Genomic DNA, 21,717 nt, shown 5'->3' with positions numbered 1-21,717 from the left:
CACACTCACAATGTGACAGGGCAAACATATACATACAAATATGTAATCACAATCGTTTAATTGGACAGTAAGAGAGGATTGTCCAGAGGGATGACTACGCTTCTAATTCAATGTTATAACTAGAGATGATGAACTGTCACCAATCTGTGTGGATTAATATTACTATGGCACTGACTTCTGTTCGGCTACCATATATATATATATAAGAACGCCGATGTGGCGCAGTGGTATAAGCTGCGGGTATTTCTGGCTAGGCGATTGGGTGCCGTAGATCTGGAGTTTGAGGCCCGGTCAGGGTACGCGTCAAAAAGTTGTCTTCCTTCGTCATTTGTGTTGCTAAGTTATATAAACAACGTATATATATCAAGCATATTACATTTTTTTCAATTTCATTGTTCAGTACGAGTATATTTCCAAATCACGAAATGAGAAATGAAAACATGAAGTTTTTTTATACTGACATTTTACATCTATACTGCCCTAAGTCTGACTTCGCTAGCTAGACAGCGATATCAAAGATGTCAGAAAAGAAAAACTTCAACCAGTGTCGGAAAACCGGCAAAGAATAATTGACAACTTTTGTTCAAAGCATTAACCATTTGAACGATATTAACCAATGATATTACAATCCACGCAGTAGTAACACAATGTCATAAAGACTCTGATTAAATGTACGGAATTACAGATCTCGGTTTTCGATACCATCTTCACACGGAGGACCATCTCCCGCTTAAACAGGAAAAGTATTACTTACCGTGTCATTTTTTTACGAACAAAGATGATCAGAATGAAATACATGTTGCGCAGAATCTGTTTCAGACACGTGAGGGAGACCGCTAGCGGTACCGTTATTACTTGATTGATGTACATGTTATGTCGCTCTAACTCGCACAGCAGGTGCTTGTCTGATCGGTTAATTAAATGCCCAAGGGTCAGCGTCACAGTCGATACAGTATACCTTCACTAATTGAAAGAGGTTAAATATTAAGCTACAATTGATATATCGTCACCATCATCATTCGCCAGGCTAATGCGTTATGCCATATCAACAAAGCTATACATGTATACGCTATATAGCGGTGCCACTCTGATTTATTTTAGTGTGCCAGAGTTCGTACGATGATAAATCACAGGTACGTCCAGCATACCAAACTGACCACCAGCCAGTGAAGGTGTATACAGATAGATGACAAGTGGGCTAAACACCTGACGTATTGTTTGTTTGTTGTCTCCGACACGGACACCAGTACATATAGGTACGTACAAGACAAGTTTATTGAAGTTTAGATACCAGAATGCAGTTTCCGGCTGATCCAGAGTTACCCGACAAGACGCAGGGTCATTCAAAGAACTGGGTTAGTAATTATCGTCAGCAATAAAGATCCAGAGTTTGGCATCAAATACAATAATGTTATGGAGACATCGGTTTGGTAAAAGTCAAGTTTCTCATTTTTCTAACCATATGTTTGTTGTCAATAAAATACCTTTATCTTGTATAGTATAAGGTAGCAGGAGAAATCTGTTTAAAGTTTAGCCTATCTGTTATATAAACTTAAGGTTTGATAAATTAAGGAGATATTTCTATCGACTAGGGACCACATAGATGACAATATAATCGGTTTATCTGTGTAATTTTCATTATATTCATCAGCCATGTTGTATCTTACTGTTCACGTTTTTATTTCTCGCTCTTTCCAATGGTCACCATTTTTTCAGCAATGCGTTGAAAAAGTATTTTTGCATCGGATTTGTGTACACGAATATCATGATGCACATGGATGTCTTACAGTACAAGGATATCATGGTGTACAGTGACATCATGGTGTACACGGATATCATGGTGTACACGGATGTCATGGTGTACACGGATATCATGGTGTACACGGATATCATGGTGTACACGGATATCATGGTGTACACGGATATCATGGTGTACTCGGATATCATGGTGTACACGGATATCATGATATACACGGATATCATGGTGTACACGGATATCATAGTGTAATGGATATCATGGTGTACACGGATATCATGGTGTACAGTGACATCATGGTGTACACGGATGTCATGGTGTACACGGATATCATGGTGTACACGGATATCATGGTGTACACGGACATCATGGTGTACACGGATATCATGGTGTACACGGATATCATGGTGTACACGGATATCATGGTGTACACGGATATCATGGTGAACACGGATATCAGTGTGGAGACGGATATCATGGTGTACACGGATATCATGATGTACACGGATATCATGGTGAACACGGATATCATGGTGAACACGGATATCATGGTGCACGGATATCATAGTGTTATGGATATCATGGTGTACAGTGACATCATGGTGTACACGGATGTCATGGTGTACACGGATATCATGGTGTACACGGATATCATAGTGTACACGGACATCATGGTGTACACGGATATCATGGTGTACACGGATATCATAGTGTACACGGATATCATGGTGTACACGGATGTCATGGTGTACACGGATATCATGGTGTACACGGATATCATAGTGTACACGGATATAATGGTGTACACGGATATCATGGTTACATGGATGTCATGGTGTACATGGATATCATGGTGTACACGGATATCATAGTGTACTCGGTTATCATGGTGTACACGGATATCATGGTTACATGGATGTCATGGTGTACACGGATATCATGGTTACATGGATGTCATGGTGTACACGGATATCATGGTGTACACGGATATCATGGTGTACACGGATATCATGGTGTACACGGATATCATAGTGTACACGGATATCATGGTGTACATGGATATCATGGTGTACACGGATATCATGGTGTACACGGATATCATGATGTACATGGATATCATGGTGTACACGGATATCATGGTGTACACGGATATCATGGTGTACATGGATATCATGGTGTACACGGATATCATGGTGTACACGGATATCATGGTGTACACGGATATCATGGTGTACATGGATATCATGGTGTACACTGGATATCATGGTGTACACGGATGTCATGGTGTACATGGATATCATGGTGTACACGGATATCATGGTGAACACGGATATCATGGTGAACACGGATATCATGGTGTACACGGATATCATGGTGTACACGGATATCATGGTGTACACGGATATCATGGTGTACATGGATATCATGGTGTACATGGATATCATGGTGTACACGGATATCATGGTGTACACGGATATCATGGTGTACACGGATATCATGGTGTACATGGATATCATGGTGTACATGGATATCATGGTGTACACGGATATCATGGTGTACATTGATATCATGGTGTACACGGATATCATGGTGTACACGGATATCATGGTTTACATTGATGTCATGGTGTACATGGATATCATGGTGTACATGGATATCATGGTGTACACGGATATCATGGTGTACACGGATATCATGGTGAACACAGATATCATGGTGTACACGGATATCATGGTGAACACGGATATCATGGTGTACACGGATATCATGGTGTACACGGATATCATGGTGTACACGGATATCATGGTGTACTCGGATATCATGGTGAACACGGATATCATGGTGTACACGGATATCATGGTGTACACGGATATCATGGTGTACTCGGATATCATGGTGAACACGGATATCATGGTGTACACGGATATCATGGTGTACATTGATATCATGGTGTACACGGATATCATGGTGTACACGGATATCATGGTGTACACGGATATCATGGTTTACATTGATGTCATGGTGTACATGGATATCATGGTGTACATGGATATCATGGTGTACACGGATATCATGGTGTACACGGATATCATGGTGTACACGGATATCATGGTGTACACGGATATCATGGTGAACACGGATATCATGGTGTACACGGATATCATGGTGTACACGGATATCATGGTGTACACGGATATCATGGTGTACTCGGATATCATGGTGAACACGGATATCATGGTGTACACGGATATCATGGTGTACACGGATATCATGGTGTACTCGGATATCATGGTGAACACGGATATCATGGTGTACACGGATATCATGGTGTACACGGATATCATGGTGTACATGGATATCATGGTGTACATGGATATCATGGTGTACACGGATATCATGGTGTACACGGATATCATGGTGTACATGGATATCATGGTGTACATGGATATCATGGTGTACACGGATATCATGGTGTACATGGATATCATGGTGTACACGGATATCATGGTGTACACGGATATCATGGTTTACATTGATGTCATGGTGTACATGGATATCATGGTGTACATGGATATCATGGTGTACACGGATATCATGGTGTACACGGATATCATGGTGAACACAGATATCATGGTGTACACGGATATCATGGTGAACACGGATATCATGGTGTACACGGATATCATGGTGTACACGGATATCATGGTGTACTCGGATATCATGGTGAACACGGATATCATGGTGTACACGGATATCATGGTGTACACGGATATCATGGTGTACTCGGATATCATGGTGAACACGGATATCATGGTGTACACGGATATCATGGTGTACACGGATATCATGGTGTACACGGATATCATGGTGTACTCGGATATCATAGTGTACTTGGATATCATGGTGTACACGGATATCATGGTGTACTCGGATATCATAGTGTGCTTGGATATCATGGTGTACACGGATATCATAATGTACACGGATTTCATGGTGTACGGATATCATGGTGTACACGGATATCATGGTGTACACGGATATCATGGTGTACACGGATATCATGGTGTACACGGATATCATGGTGTACATGGATATCATAGTGTACACGGATATCATGGTGTACATGGATATCATAGTGTACACGGATATCATGGTGTACATGGATATCATAGTGTACACGGATATCATAGTGTACACGGATATCATGGTGTACACGGATATCATGGTGTACACGGATATCATAATGTACACGGATATCATAGTGTACATGGATATCATAGTGTACACGGATATCATAGTGTACACGGATGTCATGGTGTACATGGATATCATAGTGCACACGGATATCATAGTGTACACGGATGTCATGGTGTACACGGATATTATGGCGTACACGGATATTATGGCGTCTTGGATGTTTGTACAAAGGGACCTGACAAAGGGACCTGGCAAAGGGACCTGACAAAGGGACCTGACAAAAGGGACCTAACAAAGGGACCTAACAAAGGGACCTAACAAAGGGACCTGACAAAGGGACTTTTTATTCCCTTATATCATTATCATGTACTCATATGGAATTAATCACTCAGCGTTTCGAATCACGGTGGTAGAGATATACGAGGGCTGATTGATATGTCCTTAGCCTCATGTTGAAGAATTTGAATTTTGCCGGACATATTGTATTATTTTTCAACATAATCCCCTTCAGTATCTATACACGTTTGCCAGCGGTGTTCAAGGGCCTCAATGCCACTTTTATAGAACTCATTTTCTTGGCTGTCCATAAAGTAATCCAATGCATGTATGACGTCATCATCAGACTTGCCTCAGAAAAGAAAGCATAGTATGTGCCATTGATTGTTTGTTCCTTTTGGAAATAAACTATCTGCAGAATACCATCTGAATCCTAGAAAACCGAGGCCATAACCTTCCCAGCTGATGGAACATTCTTTGTCTTCTTTGGCGGGGGAGAGCGAGGGTGCTTCCATTGTTTCGATTGTTGTTTGGCCTCTGGGGTAAAATGATGAGCCCATGTTTCATCCATAGTGACAAATCTCAGAAGAAAGTTGGCAGGATCTTCCTCGAAAAGGTTAAGATTAGCGCGCGATAATGTGCGCCTGGTGTGCTTCTGATCAAATGCCTGAAGTCTTGGTACCCATCGGGCCGAACGCTTTCTCAATGCCAGATCCAGAATGGAATGTACTCTTTCCTGTGAAATGCCAACTCTACTGGCTATATATCTTTCTGTGACTCGTCTGTCAGTCATGACAATATCATGAACTTTATTGACCATTTCTGGGATTGCAACATTGACAGGCTTTCCATGACGGGGGTCGTCCTCAAGGCTCTGTCGGCCGCGCTGAAACTCCGCCACCCACCTTTTCACTGTAGCATATGAAGGGACGTCTTTCCCTAGTGTTGCTACCATATCATTATAAATATCCTTAGGTGTTAAACTTTTTTATGCAAATATTGGATCAGTGCTCTTTCACCGATTTTGTCCATTTTGCAAAAGCCGCTTGTCTTGTTTAAATTAACCAAATGAGACCAGTCCTTGGGTACACGGCCCTATATAGTCAGAGAATAGTAGGACTTAAAAAGAACATCCTTGAGTACCTCCTTCAATACGAGGCACACAACATATCAATCATCCCTCAAAAAAATGAAATGAAATCCCACGGTGGTTGTGATATAGTCTATTCGAAGTGTAAGGAATTTCTTAATGCGCTATTTAGCCAAGATTCCTAACGCTTCAATAAATTTTTACAGCTAAATTTGAATTAACTGTCATACAATCCGGTTTTTAACAAGTTCCAGCAACTGATTAAAATAAAGGACGAGCCACATGTGGTTCCACTCCGTCATACGTAGTTGTTTTCCGGTTTAACGACATATGGCGGGTTCTGTATCGGGATATGCTCATTTCCAGATTTGATTATACGATATCTTTCCATGTCATTTCCACAGAAATCAATACGTAATTTATTCAAATTTCATAACTTTTAGGAACTGAATTTTCAAAGAAACTTGCGTGTCGTTATAATACAGTCATAAGATATTCTACTATGCATATATTGACGATGTTAATTATATAATACATTTATGCGATTCCAGGAATATGACCAACCTCATGGTGGAGAACTGTTTGGTGTCTAACATGACTGTCAAGTTTGGAATGGAGAAAAGTTCCACTTCACATCAAGCCAACCACAGACTAACGATTGATGGCATCGACAGGGACGTGTTCATTGTAAACTTCGAAAAAATATTCCGGTACCACTTCGAGATCTATATCTACGGTTATGCTTGGCCTTTGGTGGCTCTAGTTATTGTTGTGCTGAACAGCATATTGTTGTATATATTCGCCAAGAAACGCATGATGACTCGGAACGTGACGCACCTCATTATAGGGGCGATATGTCTCTTTGATATGCTAACACTCGTCCTACCGGGGCTTGCCTACGTGTACGTATTTGGCTTCCTAGGAATCGTGTCTTATTTACCATACAACTTGTGTTCTACATGGTACTTCTTAACGGAGATATCCCCCACAGTATGCCACAGCACCGCTAACCTACTGACCGTCACCCTGGCGTTCCAGCGCTGTCTCAGCATCACCTACCCACTACAGGTAGGGCGCTGGTGTACGACTCGGAGGACATTTGTTACCGTGATTGGGTGCTTTGTAATTTGCATTGTGCCAGAAATAGTTAACTCCTTCATGGTTGGACAGAAGAAAGTGGACATGCCTCTGAAGGATAATACCACCTTTGCTGCATGCTCTGTGGAACCGGTGAATAATGACGTCGCGATGGCATACTTTCCGCATGTAATCGTATGGCTTCTGGGGTTCAAGATCATTCCTTGTATACTACTTATAGTATTTGGCGCCATTATGATCCGACAGTTACGAAAGGCGACCAGAGCGAGATGCTACCTACTTCAAGTCAAAAACGCAACAGCACACCAGCATCACAGGGAGGCCAAACTCACCGTTATGATTAGCTGGGTGATCGGGATCTTCCTAGTGTTTGAAGTACCGGGGTCTATTTTAGTGGCTTTGTACACAATATCAATGGTGTTCCATGTTAACATTATCTGCCGCCAAGACCTCGAGACGACGCTGTCCTTCATGTACATCCTGGTCATTTTAACGTTTATCTCAAACTTCGTCATATATTGTGTTTGTTCTAGCGAATTCAGAACATACTTGAAACACATGATTCCATTTTCTAGGAATCAAAAAGACAAAGAAATTATACATTCTAAAACTTCCAATATCTCTATTGTTTCACTGACTTCAGAGAACGGGGACATGCCATCGACCTCCAGGGATCCAGATCACACATCGGATGTCGTGAATGACACACAGGCACATACACTATCACAAAACGTTAGGCATGATGGCAATACTGTAAAGACTACATTCCTTCTATATACAGAGACACAGAATGGTACCACATGTGGTGACCTACAAGATGGTGGCGCCACCACAAACGAGGGTATAAACAATAGCCAACGACATACTAGAAATGGTTCAATGCATCAAATGTCATCATACTTATAACATCATATTGCTAAAATGCCCCCGTGTTGAAAGTTATACCGAATCCGACGTGTCATATGCACAAAGACATTTTTCGTTTTCATTTTTTATGTGTTGATATTTTCGGTGTTCACACACACACACACACACACACATATATATATAAATGTTGAAGTTGACGAGATGCAAGTAAAATATACTGATAACTGACGTCACACCTTGTGTATTGTTACTATGTACCTGAAGATCTAATACAATGAAAGCGTTAGTGCAAAATGTAGCGTCTTCTTTTGTCGGTTATCAGTTATATATATATATTCTATGCATGTATTTTCGTTACACACGAAAAGTAGCAGACGTTTCTCCACGACAGATGTTTAAGCACAGTATGGTGTATGGTATTGTTATCATTAAAATGTGCTATGCCCTTCTTCAGTATACAGTTTGTGACAGACCATTGCACGCGCTGTCCATCTTGCATGACAGTCATGTAGCTACAGTAGGACGCTCACGCGTCTAATCCCGTTGACTTGTAATGCTCCTGTATGTGGTTGGGAGTATGCTATTGCCGGAACAAGTTATCCTAACATTTTTATACAACTTTACTCAAATCAACAATCAATTGTGAGCATTTGAAGTCATCAGGCATTTGAAATCTGTCTACGTTATAACGAACCTTTTTGTTTCCTAATGCTTTCGTATTTTTGACAGTGTTCGGCGTCGTCAAAGTGAAGATAATTTAAGTTATGCCTTCGGAGACCAATACTTTAAAAAAAATTAATGTTAGTAATCTATTTAGCCCATTGGATCACGTGGAACCATAAAATCGCTTAATTCTAACGAATCGTTTTGTTTCCTGAAATCTTCATTGGTAACATTTCTCGTTTGTCCTTGTGGCGAGTACGCCAAGTCTGTTGTCCAGCCCGAACCAAATGTAATTGTCACAATCTTCTTGACGTTCATCTTGGTGGTAAGGGCCATTAGCTTTTCAGTGTGATTACACTTAAAAAGGGATTTTGGGTGGCTCCTTCATTCGGGGACATTGTTTTCATCATTGTATGACCACGATGTTAGGAAGCCGATGGTATATAGAAAAACCACAATAAAAACAACGTCTAGAGAAATATAATGATCAATTAGTTCAACCATCCGTATCGAACTCCACTTTGAGGAGTGTCTATAACAAATCTGTCAGATCTCTCAGTATAATCTTTGATAGCTGTAAAACAGAGCAAAGACTGAATGGGGGACGGACGATAGGACATAGTTAAACGCTTCTTCACGGTCATTCGAGTAAAAAAGACTATAAACCAACAATTATCATAACTTCATTTATTTAAATGTTACGATGATGTGGGTTGTCTACTACATGTGAATGCTGTGGAAGACCCACATAGTTGTATTAATGACTGTACACAGGTTTGATGACACGGTGATACAGTACGTCAGTAACTCTATCACACACACATAGTTGTATTAATGACACAGGTTTGATGACATGGTGATACAGTACGTCAGTAACTCTATCACACACACATAGTTGTATTAATGACTGTACACAGGTTTGATGACATGGTGATACAGTACGTCAGTAACTCTATCACACACACATAGTTGTATTAATGACACAGGTTTGATGACACGGTGATACAGTACGTCAGTAACTCTATCACACACACATAGTTGTATTAATGACACAGGTTTGATGACACGGTGATACAGTACGTCAGTAACTCTATCACACACACATAGTTGTATTAATGACTGTACACAGGTTTGATGACACAGTGATACAGTACGTCAGTAACTCTATCACACACACATAGTTGTATTAATGACACAGGTTTGATGACACGGTGATACAGTACATCAGTAACTCTATCACACACACATAGTTGTATTAATGACTGTACACAGGTTTGATGACACAGTGATACAGTACGTCAGTAACTCTATCACACACACATAGTTGTATTAATGACACAGGTTTGATGACATGGTGATACAGTACGTCAGTAACTCTATCACACACACATAGTTGTATTAATGACTGTACACAGGTTTGATGACATGGTGATACAGTACATCAGTAACTCTATCACACACACCTAGTTGTATTAATGACACAGTTTGATGACACAGTGATACAGTACGTCAGTAACTCTATCACACACACATAGTTGTATTAATGACTGTACACAGGTTTGATGACATGGTGATACAGTACATCAGTAACTCTATCACACACACATAGTTGTATTAATGACACAGGTGTGATGACACGGTGATACAGTACGTCAGTAACTCTATCACACACATAGTTGTATTAATGATTGTACACAGGTTTGATGACACAGTGATACAGTACGTCAGTAACTCTATCACACACATATAGCTGTATTAATGACACAGGTTTGATGACACAGTGATACAGTACGTCAGTAACTCTATCACACACACATAGTTGTATTAATGACTGTACACAGGTTTGATGACATGGTGATACAGTACGTCAGTAACTCTATCACACACACATAGTTGTATTAATGACACAGGTTTGATGACACGGTGATACAGTACGTCAGTAACTCTATCACACACACATAGTTGTATTAATGACACAGGTTTGATGACACAGTGATACAGTACGTCAGTAACACTATCACACACACCTAGTTGTATTAGTGACACAGGTTTGATGACACAGTGATACAGTACGTCAGTAACTCTATCACACACACATAGTTGTATTAATGATTGTACACAGGTTTGATGACATGGTGATACAGTACATCAGTAACTCTATCACACACACACATAGTTGTATTAATGACACAGGTTTGATGACACGGTGATATAGTACGTCAGTAACTCTATCACACACACATAGTTGTATTAATGACACAGGTTTGATGACACGGTGATACAGTACGTCAGTAACTCTATCACACACACATAGTTGTATTAATGACTGTACACAGGTTTGATGACACAGTGATACAGTATGTCAGTAACTCTATCACACACATATAGTTGTATTAATGACACAGGTTTGATGACACAGTGATACAGTACGTCAGTAACTCTATCACACACACATAGTTGTATTAATGACACAGGTTTGATGACATGGTGATACAGTACGTCAGTAACTCTATCACACACACATAGTTGTATTAATGACTGTACACAGGTTTGATGACATGGTGATACAGTACGTCAGTAACTCTATCACACACACATAGTTGTATTAATGACACAGGTTTGATGACACGGTGATACAGTACGTCAGTAACTCTATCACACACACATAGTTGTATTAATGACACAGGTTTGATGACACGGTGATACAGTACATCAGTAACTCTATCACACACACATAGTTGTATTAATGACTGTACACAGGTTTGATGACACAGTGATACAGTACGTCAGTAACTCTATCACACACACATAGTTGTATTAATGACACAGGTTTGATGACACGGTGATACAGTACGTCAGTAACTCTATCACACACACATAGTTGTATTAATGACTGTACACAGGTTTGATGACACAGTGATACAGTACGTCAGTAACTCTATCACACACACATAGTTGTATTAATGACACAGGTTTGATGACATGGTGATACAGTACGTCAGTAACTCTATCACACACACATAGTTGTATTAATGACTGTACACAGGTTTGATGACATGGTGATACAGTACATCAGTAACTCTATCACACACACCTAGTTGTATTAATGACACAGTTTGATGACACAGTGATACAGTACGTCAGTAACTCTATCACACACACATAGTTGTATTAATGACTGTACACAGGTTTGATGACATGGTGATACAGTACATCAGTAACTCTATCACACACACATAGTTGTATTAATGACACAGGTGTGATGACACGGTGATACAGTACGTCAGTAACTCTATCACACACATAGTTGTATTAATGATTGTACACAGGTTTGATGACACAGTGATACAGTACGTCAGTAACTCTATCACACACATATAGCTGTATTAATGACACAGGTTTGATGACACAGTGATACAGTACGTCAGTAACTCTATCACACACACATAGTTGTATTAATGACTGTACACAGGTTTGATGACATGGTGATACAGTACGTCAGTAACTCTATCACACACACATAGTTGTATTAATGACACAGGTTTGATGACACGGTGATACAGTACGTCAGTAACTCTATCACACACACATAGTTGTATTAATGACACAGGTTTGATGACACAGTGATACAGTACGTCAGTAACACTATCACACACACCTAGTTGTATTAGTGACACAGGTTTGATGACACAGTGATACAGTACGTCAGTAACTCTATCACACACACATAGTTGTATTAATGATTGTACACAGGTTTGATGACATGGTGATACAGTACATCAGTAACTCTATCACACACACACATAGTTGTATTAATGACACAGGTTTGATGACACGGTGATATAGTACGTCAGTAACTCTATCACACACACATAGTTGTATTAATGACACAGGTTTGATGACACGGTGATACAGTACGTCAGTAACTCTATCACACACACATAGTTGTATTAATGACTGTACACAGGTTTGATGACACAGTGATACAGTATGTCAGTAACTCTATCACACACATATAGTTGTATTAATGACACAGGTTTGATGACACAGTGATACAGTACGTCAGTAACTCTATCACACACACATAGTTGTATTAATGACACAGGTTTGATGACACAGTGATACAGTATGTCAGTAACTCTATCACACACACATATAGTTGTATTAATGACACAGGTTTGATGACACAGTGATACAGTATGTCAGTAACTCTATCACACACACATATAGTTGTATTAATGACACAGGTTTGATGACACAGTGATACAGTATGTCAGTAACTCTATCACACACACATATAGTTGTATTAATGACACAGGTTTGATGACACAGTGATACAGTACGTCAGTAACTCTATCACACACACATAGTTGTATTAATGACACAGGTTTGATGACACGGTGATACAGTACGTCAGTTACTCTATCACACACACATAGTTGTATTAATGACTGTACACAGGTTTGATGACACAGTGATACAGTACGTCAGTAACTCTATCACACACACATAGTTGTATTAATGACACAGGTTTGATGACACGGTGATACAGTACGTCAGTAACTCTATCACACACACATAGTTGTATTAATGACTGTACAGGTTTGATGACACGGTGATACAGTACGTCAGTAACTCTATCACACACACATAGTTGTATTAATGACTGTACACAGGTTTGATGACACAGTGATACAGTACGTCAGTAACTCTATCACACACACATAGTTGTATTAAAGACTGTACACAGGTTTGATGACACAGTGATACAGTACGTCAGTAACTCTATCACACACACATAGTTGTATTAATGACACAGGTTTGATGACATGGTGATACAGTACGTCAGTAACTCTATCACACACACATAGTTGTATTAATGACAGTACACAGGTTTGATGACACAGTGATACAGTACGTCAGTAACTCTATCACACACACATAGTTGTATTAATGACTGTACACAGGTTTGATGACACGGTGATACAGTACGTCAGTAACTCTATCACACACACATAGTTGTATTAATGACACAGGTTTGATGACACGGTGATACAGTATGTCAGTAACTCTATCACACACACATAGTTGTATTAATGACACAGGTTTGATGACACGGTGATACAGTACGTCAGTAACTCTATCACACACACATAGTTGTATTAATGACTGTACACAGGTTTGATGACACGGTGATACAGTACGTCAGTAACTCTATCACACACATATAGTTGTATTAATGACATAGGTTTGATGACACAGTGATACATTACATCAGTAACTCTATCACACACACATAGTTGTATTAATGACTGTACACAAATTTTATAACATATAATGCAATTATAATATCATACCTATATATACAATTTGATAGTGTGTGATCACCTGTGGTTACAGGTAGGTACAGTACATCTTCAATTGGAGTATTGTATGGTTATTTATAAATGGAGGACCAGAAAATATATGGTATTATGCAGGCTATACTGAAAAAAAATGGTTTTTTTTACTTTTGCTTTCCCTATGTATAATGTAGATATGTAATGGCTTATATAACACACAGTCACCAATATCATCAATTAATACACCTATATCAAACGTGAGACACGTACAAACCATGGAAAATTAATTATCAATTAATACACCTGTATCAAACGTGAGACAGCGGAGGCTTGTGTTTTTCACATGCATTATCAACATCCTGCCAAGAAGATGTGTCACCATTAAACACGTGTTAAATATCTAGATATTACACTCGCTCCAAATACAAAACTGCTACAATATATTTTATTGAAATATGCAAACATTTCCTGCTAAATGCTTAAGGCATTATTTGTCAATAGGAAAATGATAACATGTTACATATATACTGGTAATTGTGAGTTTGGTTTGATGGGTGGAACAGTATTTAATACCAGGACTTTTGTATATGACATTTCATGTAAAACATTTTAATAACACTTAAATTTTAATCTTTGAGCTACAATATCCAATATAAGACCCACATTATATAATACTCCATATCAATCAAAAGGCCCATGGACATTAATGGTCACTTGATGTATTTCAGCCAATATGGCCATTCTTACCCGCCTATCAGCTCCTTGAGGTCAGTCAGAGCCAATATGTGCATACCATCAAACTGCCATCGTGAAAATTCTAACCAAGCTTGGATTATTTCTAATGGCTATTTAACAAATGATGCTCAAAATGTGTGACTTACTTACATAGTATTAATGATTCACAATACAGTTCTGTATTAGTGAAACACCTGAAGATCCATTTATCAAGACTCAAGAGTATTTGATTCTTCCATAGCTTGTCTTGAGAAGAAGATTGTTGTAATTTCAGCCAATTTGACCCATTTTGGCCCCACCCATCCGCCCCTTGGCACAATCAGGGCCAATATATACATGCCATCAGCCTGCAGTCCTATACTGACAATTCTAACAATGTTTGAATTATTTCCAATGGTAATTCAACAAATGATACATTAAAAAATATGATTTTCCAATATAAACTATTAGATAATAGTAAATTTTACCACTTACCCAGTCTCCAGGGAAATGAAATTCACAGTTTTGGTAAAGCACATCTATCAAGTATTCTACCACGTCTGGGTCTTAAGAGGAAGATTTTTTGAAATTTCAGTCAATTTGACCCTTTTTTGCCCTCCTCAAGCCCCTGGGGAACACATAATTCAAAATTTTGACCTTTGGCACATGACAACCAGGGGAGTAGCGGGGCCCTTTGATTAAGTGGATTCACAAGCGCCATAGGCGCCAGTCCGAAAGTTTTGGAAAGTTTTGAAAATATTAAAATGGAGTTCAAACAAAGTCCATGGTCTGGCTTTCCCCCCAGTAAACTTTAATTTTCATTTCTGTTATCGATGTGTCAGTGTCACTATATGGTTCTACTATGTATACAAGATGCATTTGACTTCATATTGATATAATTATTTTTTTTATGGAAAATTATGTGGATTCACCTACGTACTTGCGTACAGGCAGCTACACGCCTGACAACAGACAAAAGGCGATTGCAATTGATATCTTGAGACTCATCTCAGATGACCTCAAAAATCTGATACATTTCCTATTTGACATTAAAGCCAGGGGACACAACATTTAATTTCAAACACATTTATACATTTGACATGCCACAAAGGATTTCAGATAAGTAATGATAAATACATGTATCAAGAAACATTTAAGGTTCATATACAGCGTTTTAGTCGATAAGATAGTTTTGAATGTATTTAAAACATGTTGTATATGTACAGAACATAGTACATGGATTAAATAGGAGAATGCTAATAAGGGGAGATAACTGTTAAACAACATACTAATGACAGATTTGCTGTCTTTGCAAAGACATTTCTTTTTAAAGAAAAAAATATGAAATTTTTCTTAGTAAAGAAAACAATGTAATAAACTACAAACAAAAGTATAAAACAATTCCAAAAATATGCATATTTCATACAGACATTTCATACCAATTTTTTTTCTCAATTTTCCATTTGTCCAAAGATAAATTGAGGTAATTTTTGTCTTTAACATGCTGAAAAAAAAAAAAGAATTCTGTCATGTAAGTAAAGTGGTCAGAATACTGTGATTGTAATAAATAACTAAACATCACAATCTGGATATTAATGGAAGTTAAAGTACCGGTACATGTACAATTATTGTAAATGATGCTGATGATTAAAATCTTTTTATATTTTTGTGATAAAATTACTCATTTTTAAGAAATCTGAAAAAACTTGTTTTCAGCAAATAAGCATGAGTTCCAGTACTTTTTAAACACTTGTAAGCAAATTCTAGCACTGACCCCAAATTTCAGAACTTTTCCAGAACTGACCCCAAATTCCAGTACTTTTCATCAACCATGATATACATGAATTTTTTTTTTTTAAAAAGAAAAAAAAAAATGAATACTTTGAATTACCTGTAATGTAAAAAGTTTTTTTGAGGTATTTTGCATGTTTTGATTGATGGTAAATGACTAGATATCACATGTCATGCTTGAAAAATGTATAAACAAATTAACGAAACCAAAATATCAATAAATTTAATAAATAAGTTAAAATAATTGAAAATACTCTGATAATTTGATGATAAAGGTATAACCATTTTAAATATGTAAAAAAAGCTAGAAGAAATATCATTTTCCAAGTATAAGTATTCAAAAAAACTCTTTTGCCAGAAAAAGTGTCTGGAATGACTTTTCCAGAAACAAACAATGTTAAATTGTAGATTGAGTACAAACCTGTAGATATTACACAGTAATTATATTTTGACTATGACATCATCATAAAATAATAATCGCAATGAAATCTTTTGCAACATTTCTATTGATTACAGATAAGAGAAAGAATGAAGCAACATATTTATGTGTACTACAAGATTAACAAATACAATGTACTATGAGATTTACCAGTACAATGTATTACAAGATTTATCAGTACAATGATGTACTATAAGATATATCAGTACAATGTACTAAAAGATTTATCAATAAAATGTACTAAAAGTACAATTTACTGTGAGATTTACCAGTACAATGTATTACAAGATTTATCAGTACAATGTACTACGAGATTTACCAGTCCAATGTACTATAAGATGTACCAGTACAATGTACTATAAGATGTACCAGTACAATGTAGTATAAGATTTATCAGTACAATGTACTACGAGATTTACCAGTCCAATGTACTATAAGATTTACCAGTCCAATGTACTACAAGATTTATCAGTACAATGTAGTATGAGATTTACCAGTCCAATGTACTACAAGATTTATCAGTACAATGTAGTATGAGATTTACCAGTCCAATGTACTACGAGATTTACCAGTCCAATGTACTCTAAGATTTACCAGTCCAATGTACTATAAGATTTACCAGTACAATGTAGTATGAGATTTATCAGTACAATGTAGTATGAGATTTACCAGTCCAATGTACTATAAGATTTACCAGTACAATGTACTACAAGATTTATCAGTACAATGTACTATGAGATTTATCAGTACAATGTAGTATGAGATTTATCAGTACAATGTATTACAAGATTTATCAGTACAATGTACTACAAGATTTATCAGTACAATGTACTACAAGATTTATCAGTACAATGTACTACGAGATTTACCAGTCCAATGTACTACGAGATTTACCAGTCCAATGTACTCTAAGATTTACCAGTCCAATGTACTATAAGATTTACCAGTACAATGTAGTATGAGATTTATCAGTACAATGTAGTATGAGATTTACCAGTCCAATGTACTATAAGATTTACCAGTACAATGTACTACAAGATTTATCAGTACAATGTACTATGAGATTTATCAGTACAATGTAGTATGAGATTTATCAGTACAATGTATTACAAGATTTATCAGTACAATGTACTACAAGATTTATCAGTACAATGTACTACAAGATTTATCAGTACAATGTACTACAAGATTTATCAGTACAATGTACTACGAGATTTACCAGTCCAATGTACTACAAGATTTATCAATACAATGTTCTAAAAGTACAATTTACTGTGAAATTTACCAGTACAATGTATTACAAGATTTATCAGTACAATGTAGTATGAGATTTATCAGTACAATGTAGTATGAGATTTACCAGTTCAATGTACTATAAGATTTACCAGTCCAATGTACTATAAGATGTACCAGTACAATGTACTACAAGATTTATCAGTACAATGTAGTATGAGATTTATCAGTACAATGTAGTATGAGATTTACCAGTCCAATGTACTATAAGATTTACCAGTCCAATGTACAACAAGATTTATCAGTACAATGTACTACAAGATTTATCAGTACAATGTAGTATGAGATTTATCAGTACAATGTATTACGAGATTTATCAGTACAATGTACTACAAGATTTATCAGTACAATGTACTACAAGATTTATCAGTACAATGTACTACAAGATTTATCAATACAATGTACTAAAAGTACAATTTACTGTGAGATTTACCAGTACAATGTACTACAAGATTTATCAGTACTCATAAATGGTTTAAAGTATTCTTGCAACTTTCACTGATTTCTAGGTTATTCATTTAGATCCCAAACTTACGGCTTTTTGTTCTCTAGATTATAACAATATATCTGACCTGTATCAGCCATCCTTGGCATTCCAGGATTACAATCACACACATTCTCTACACTCGAGCATGTGATTGTAACCCCAGGAGTAATGAGGATGATAACGGCAGTGACAAAAGCATATTCAAAGTCTTATCAATATCTATAGCAAATGAATCTGACAATGCAATATCAACACTTAAAAATAATCTATATATTAAATTACATATTACAATAAATATCATGTATATCAACAAATAAATAAAGCATATTATAAAAGTATAACTATGTTTGAAAAATAACATGCATAAATAACCTACAACAACTGAGCTAACTAAAATAATAGCATGTTCATATCAACAACCACTCGTATATGTTCATGTTAACAACCACTAGTATTTTCTTTGGAAGAAAAGTAAAAAAAAAAAAAGAAAAAAAACATATTCGCTAAGTTGTAAAAAATTTAACGTATCATTTTGATTCTAAATTTTTAGAAAAAAAAATGGTATTAAGGATTGTCAACATTATTTAGAAAGTCTACCATACTAAATTCTAAACACCTTGAAAATCTTAACAACAATCACAGATATTTAAACAACAACTATAGAGAAACAACCTGACAACCTCAAACACCCTGACAACCACAAACACCCTGACAACCACAAACACCCTGACAACCAGACACCATGACAACTAGACACCCTGACAACCACAAACACCCTGACAACCAGACACCATGACAACCACAAACACCCTGACAACCACAAACATCCTGACAACCACAAACACCCTGACAACCACAAACATCCTGACAACCACAAACATCCTGACAACCACAAACACCCTGACAACCACAAACACCCTGACAACCACAAACACCCTGACAACCACAAACACCCTGACAACTACAAACACCCTGACAACTACAAACACCCTGACAACCACAAACACCCTGACAACTACAAACACCCTGACAACCACAAACACCCTGACAACCACAAACACCCTGACAACCTCAAACACCCTGACAACCAGACACCATGATAACCACAGACACCCTGACAACCACAAACACCCAGATAACCACAAACAAACACCCAGGTAACCACAAACAAACACTCAGATAACCACAAACCCCCTTACAACCTCAAATACCCTGACAACCAGAAACATCTTGACAACCACAAATACCCTGACAACCACAAACACCCTGACAACCTCAAACACCCTGACAACCAGAAACATCTTGACAACCACAAATACCCTGACAACCTCAAACACCCAGATAACCACAAATACCCCGACAACCTCAAACACCCAGATAACCACAAATACCCTGACAACCATTAACTCCCTGATAACCACATACATGTGCACATCAACATCCACAAACACCCTAACAACCACAAACACCCTACAACCACAAATACCCTGACAACCTCAAACACCCAGATAACCACAAATACCCTGACAACCATGAACAAAAAACATCCTGAAAAAAAAGGAAAAACAGGACAACCACAAAATCCTATAAAATGAAATCCCTTAATACCTTTATTATATAAAGCTCTCAAAAGCATACTGACAACATTACATAAAGAGAAAACCTGGTAGTATTTGTGGTGTAGACTAACACCAGTCCTCCTGGTAGTATTTGTAGTGAAGATTAACACCAGTCCTCCTGGTAGTATTTGTAGTGAAGATTAACACCAGTCCTCCTGGTAGTATTTGTAGTGAAGATTAACACCAGTCCTCCTGGTTTTATTTGATAGCAATGGCAAGCATTACATAAAGCTGCCATCAAACATCTCCTGTACTGCGATCATTTTGTTGAGTAAGGGATACTACAGGCTTCAAAAATAAATATGGACGGATGTAGTGTTTCATCCCTCACTCCCATCGACCCTAACTCTCAATCAGACAAGGAAGACCAGTCCCTTTACACACAGAAGATAAGACAAATTACCCTGTATAAGAAGGGAGACAACTCCTCAGGCAGAAACTATCTCACTTTGATTACATTTAATGGGTATGTGTATATATACTGTAACAAACAACTAGACATTTTTCGGATGTGTTACCATTTGTAAGCACAGCAGTGATTGTTGTTTATCCGCATGTGTAAACACATAGCTAACAATCAAACTCACCTATACAGGACAACTCACACTGAAGGGGAGACAATTTCCTACTGAAACAAGACATTAGATTTATATCTAAAAAAAGTTGACAATAAATGACATGGTAAAATTACAGACCAATAGGACGGTGTCTAAAAAGGTATCACTGTACATGGTACACTTCAAATATATGTTAGTACCTCTTGAGAAGTTGTTTTTGCCTGATTTTGGTCATTACCTCTTGATACAAATTGAAAATAATCCTCAAGTATCACCAATTAAAACCATACCAGAGTTTCTTGAGGAAGTAGTGAAACAGATAAATGATGACAATGCACAATGACTTTAGCATATTTGTTAAAGAAACAAAATGAATTCAGTATAAACTTCATACTGTTCATACACATTAGGAAATATCAACATGTCTTGCTGCAGATAAGTGAAATTCATTACTCAATGATAAAAAATCTTTCATTCTAAATCATTAGTGGACCCCCCCCCCCCCCCCCCCCCCCCCAACGGTGGGC

The 21,717-nt window shown here is 37.5% G+C and overlaps 1 protein-coding gene and 1 long non-coding RNA gene across 2 annotated transcripts; one reads left to right on the top strand and one right to left on the bottom strand.

Moving 5' to 3' along the window:
• The first annotated feature begins 1,193 nt into the window (after nt 1–1,193).
• On the top strand, nt 1,194–8,393 carry LOC117332379 (sex peptide receptor-like). The gene is made up of 2 exons (XM_033891265.1): nt 1,194–1,355; nt 6,872–8,393. The coding sequence occupies exon 2, from the start codon at nt 6,876–6,878 to the stop codon at nt 8,322–8,324; it is 1,449 nt and encodes a 482-aa protein (XP_033747156.1). The 5' UTR covers nt 1,194–1,355; nt 6,872–6,875; the 3' UTR covers nt 8,325–8,393.
• Nucleotides 8,394–9,620: 1,227 nt separating this feature from the next.
• Nucleotides 9,621–12,221, bottom strand: LOC117333413. Its single transcript, XR_004533893.1, has 2 exons — nt 11,471–12,221; nt 9,621–10,411 (listed from the first exon to the last, which is right to left on the bottom strand). It is a non-coding gene; the product is annotated as an uncharacterized LOC117333413 (long non-coding RNA).
• Nucleotides 12,222–21,717: the final 9,496 nt, after the last annotated feature.

The sequence above is a fragment of the Pecten maximus genome, chromosome 8 (assembly GCF_902652985.1).
Source record: "Pecten maximus chromosome 8, xPecMax1.1, whole genome shotgun sequence".
Classification (NCBI taxonomy): Eukaryota; Metazoa; Mollusca; class Bivalvia; order Pectinida; family Pectinidae; genus Pecten; species Pecten maximus.
The sequence above is the reverse complement of the archived record's forward strand: the minus strand, read 5'-3'. Positions and strand labels throughout refer to the sequence as shown.

Bases quoted from the DNA above. Each gene is read 5' to 3' on its own strand.
- LOC117332379 (XM_033891265.1), top strand. From the start codon at position 6,876: ATGACCAACCTCATGGTGGAGAACTGTTTGGTGTCTAACATGACTGTC.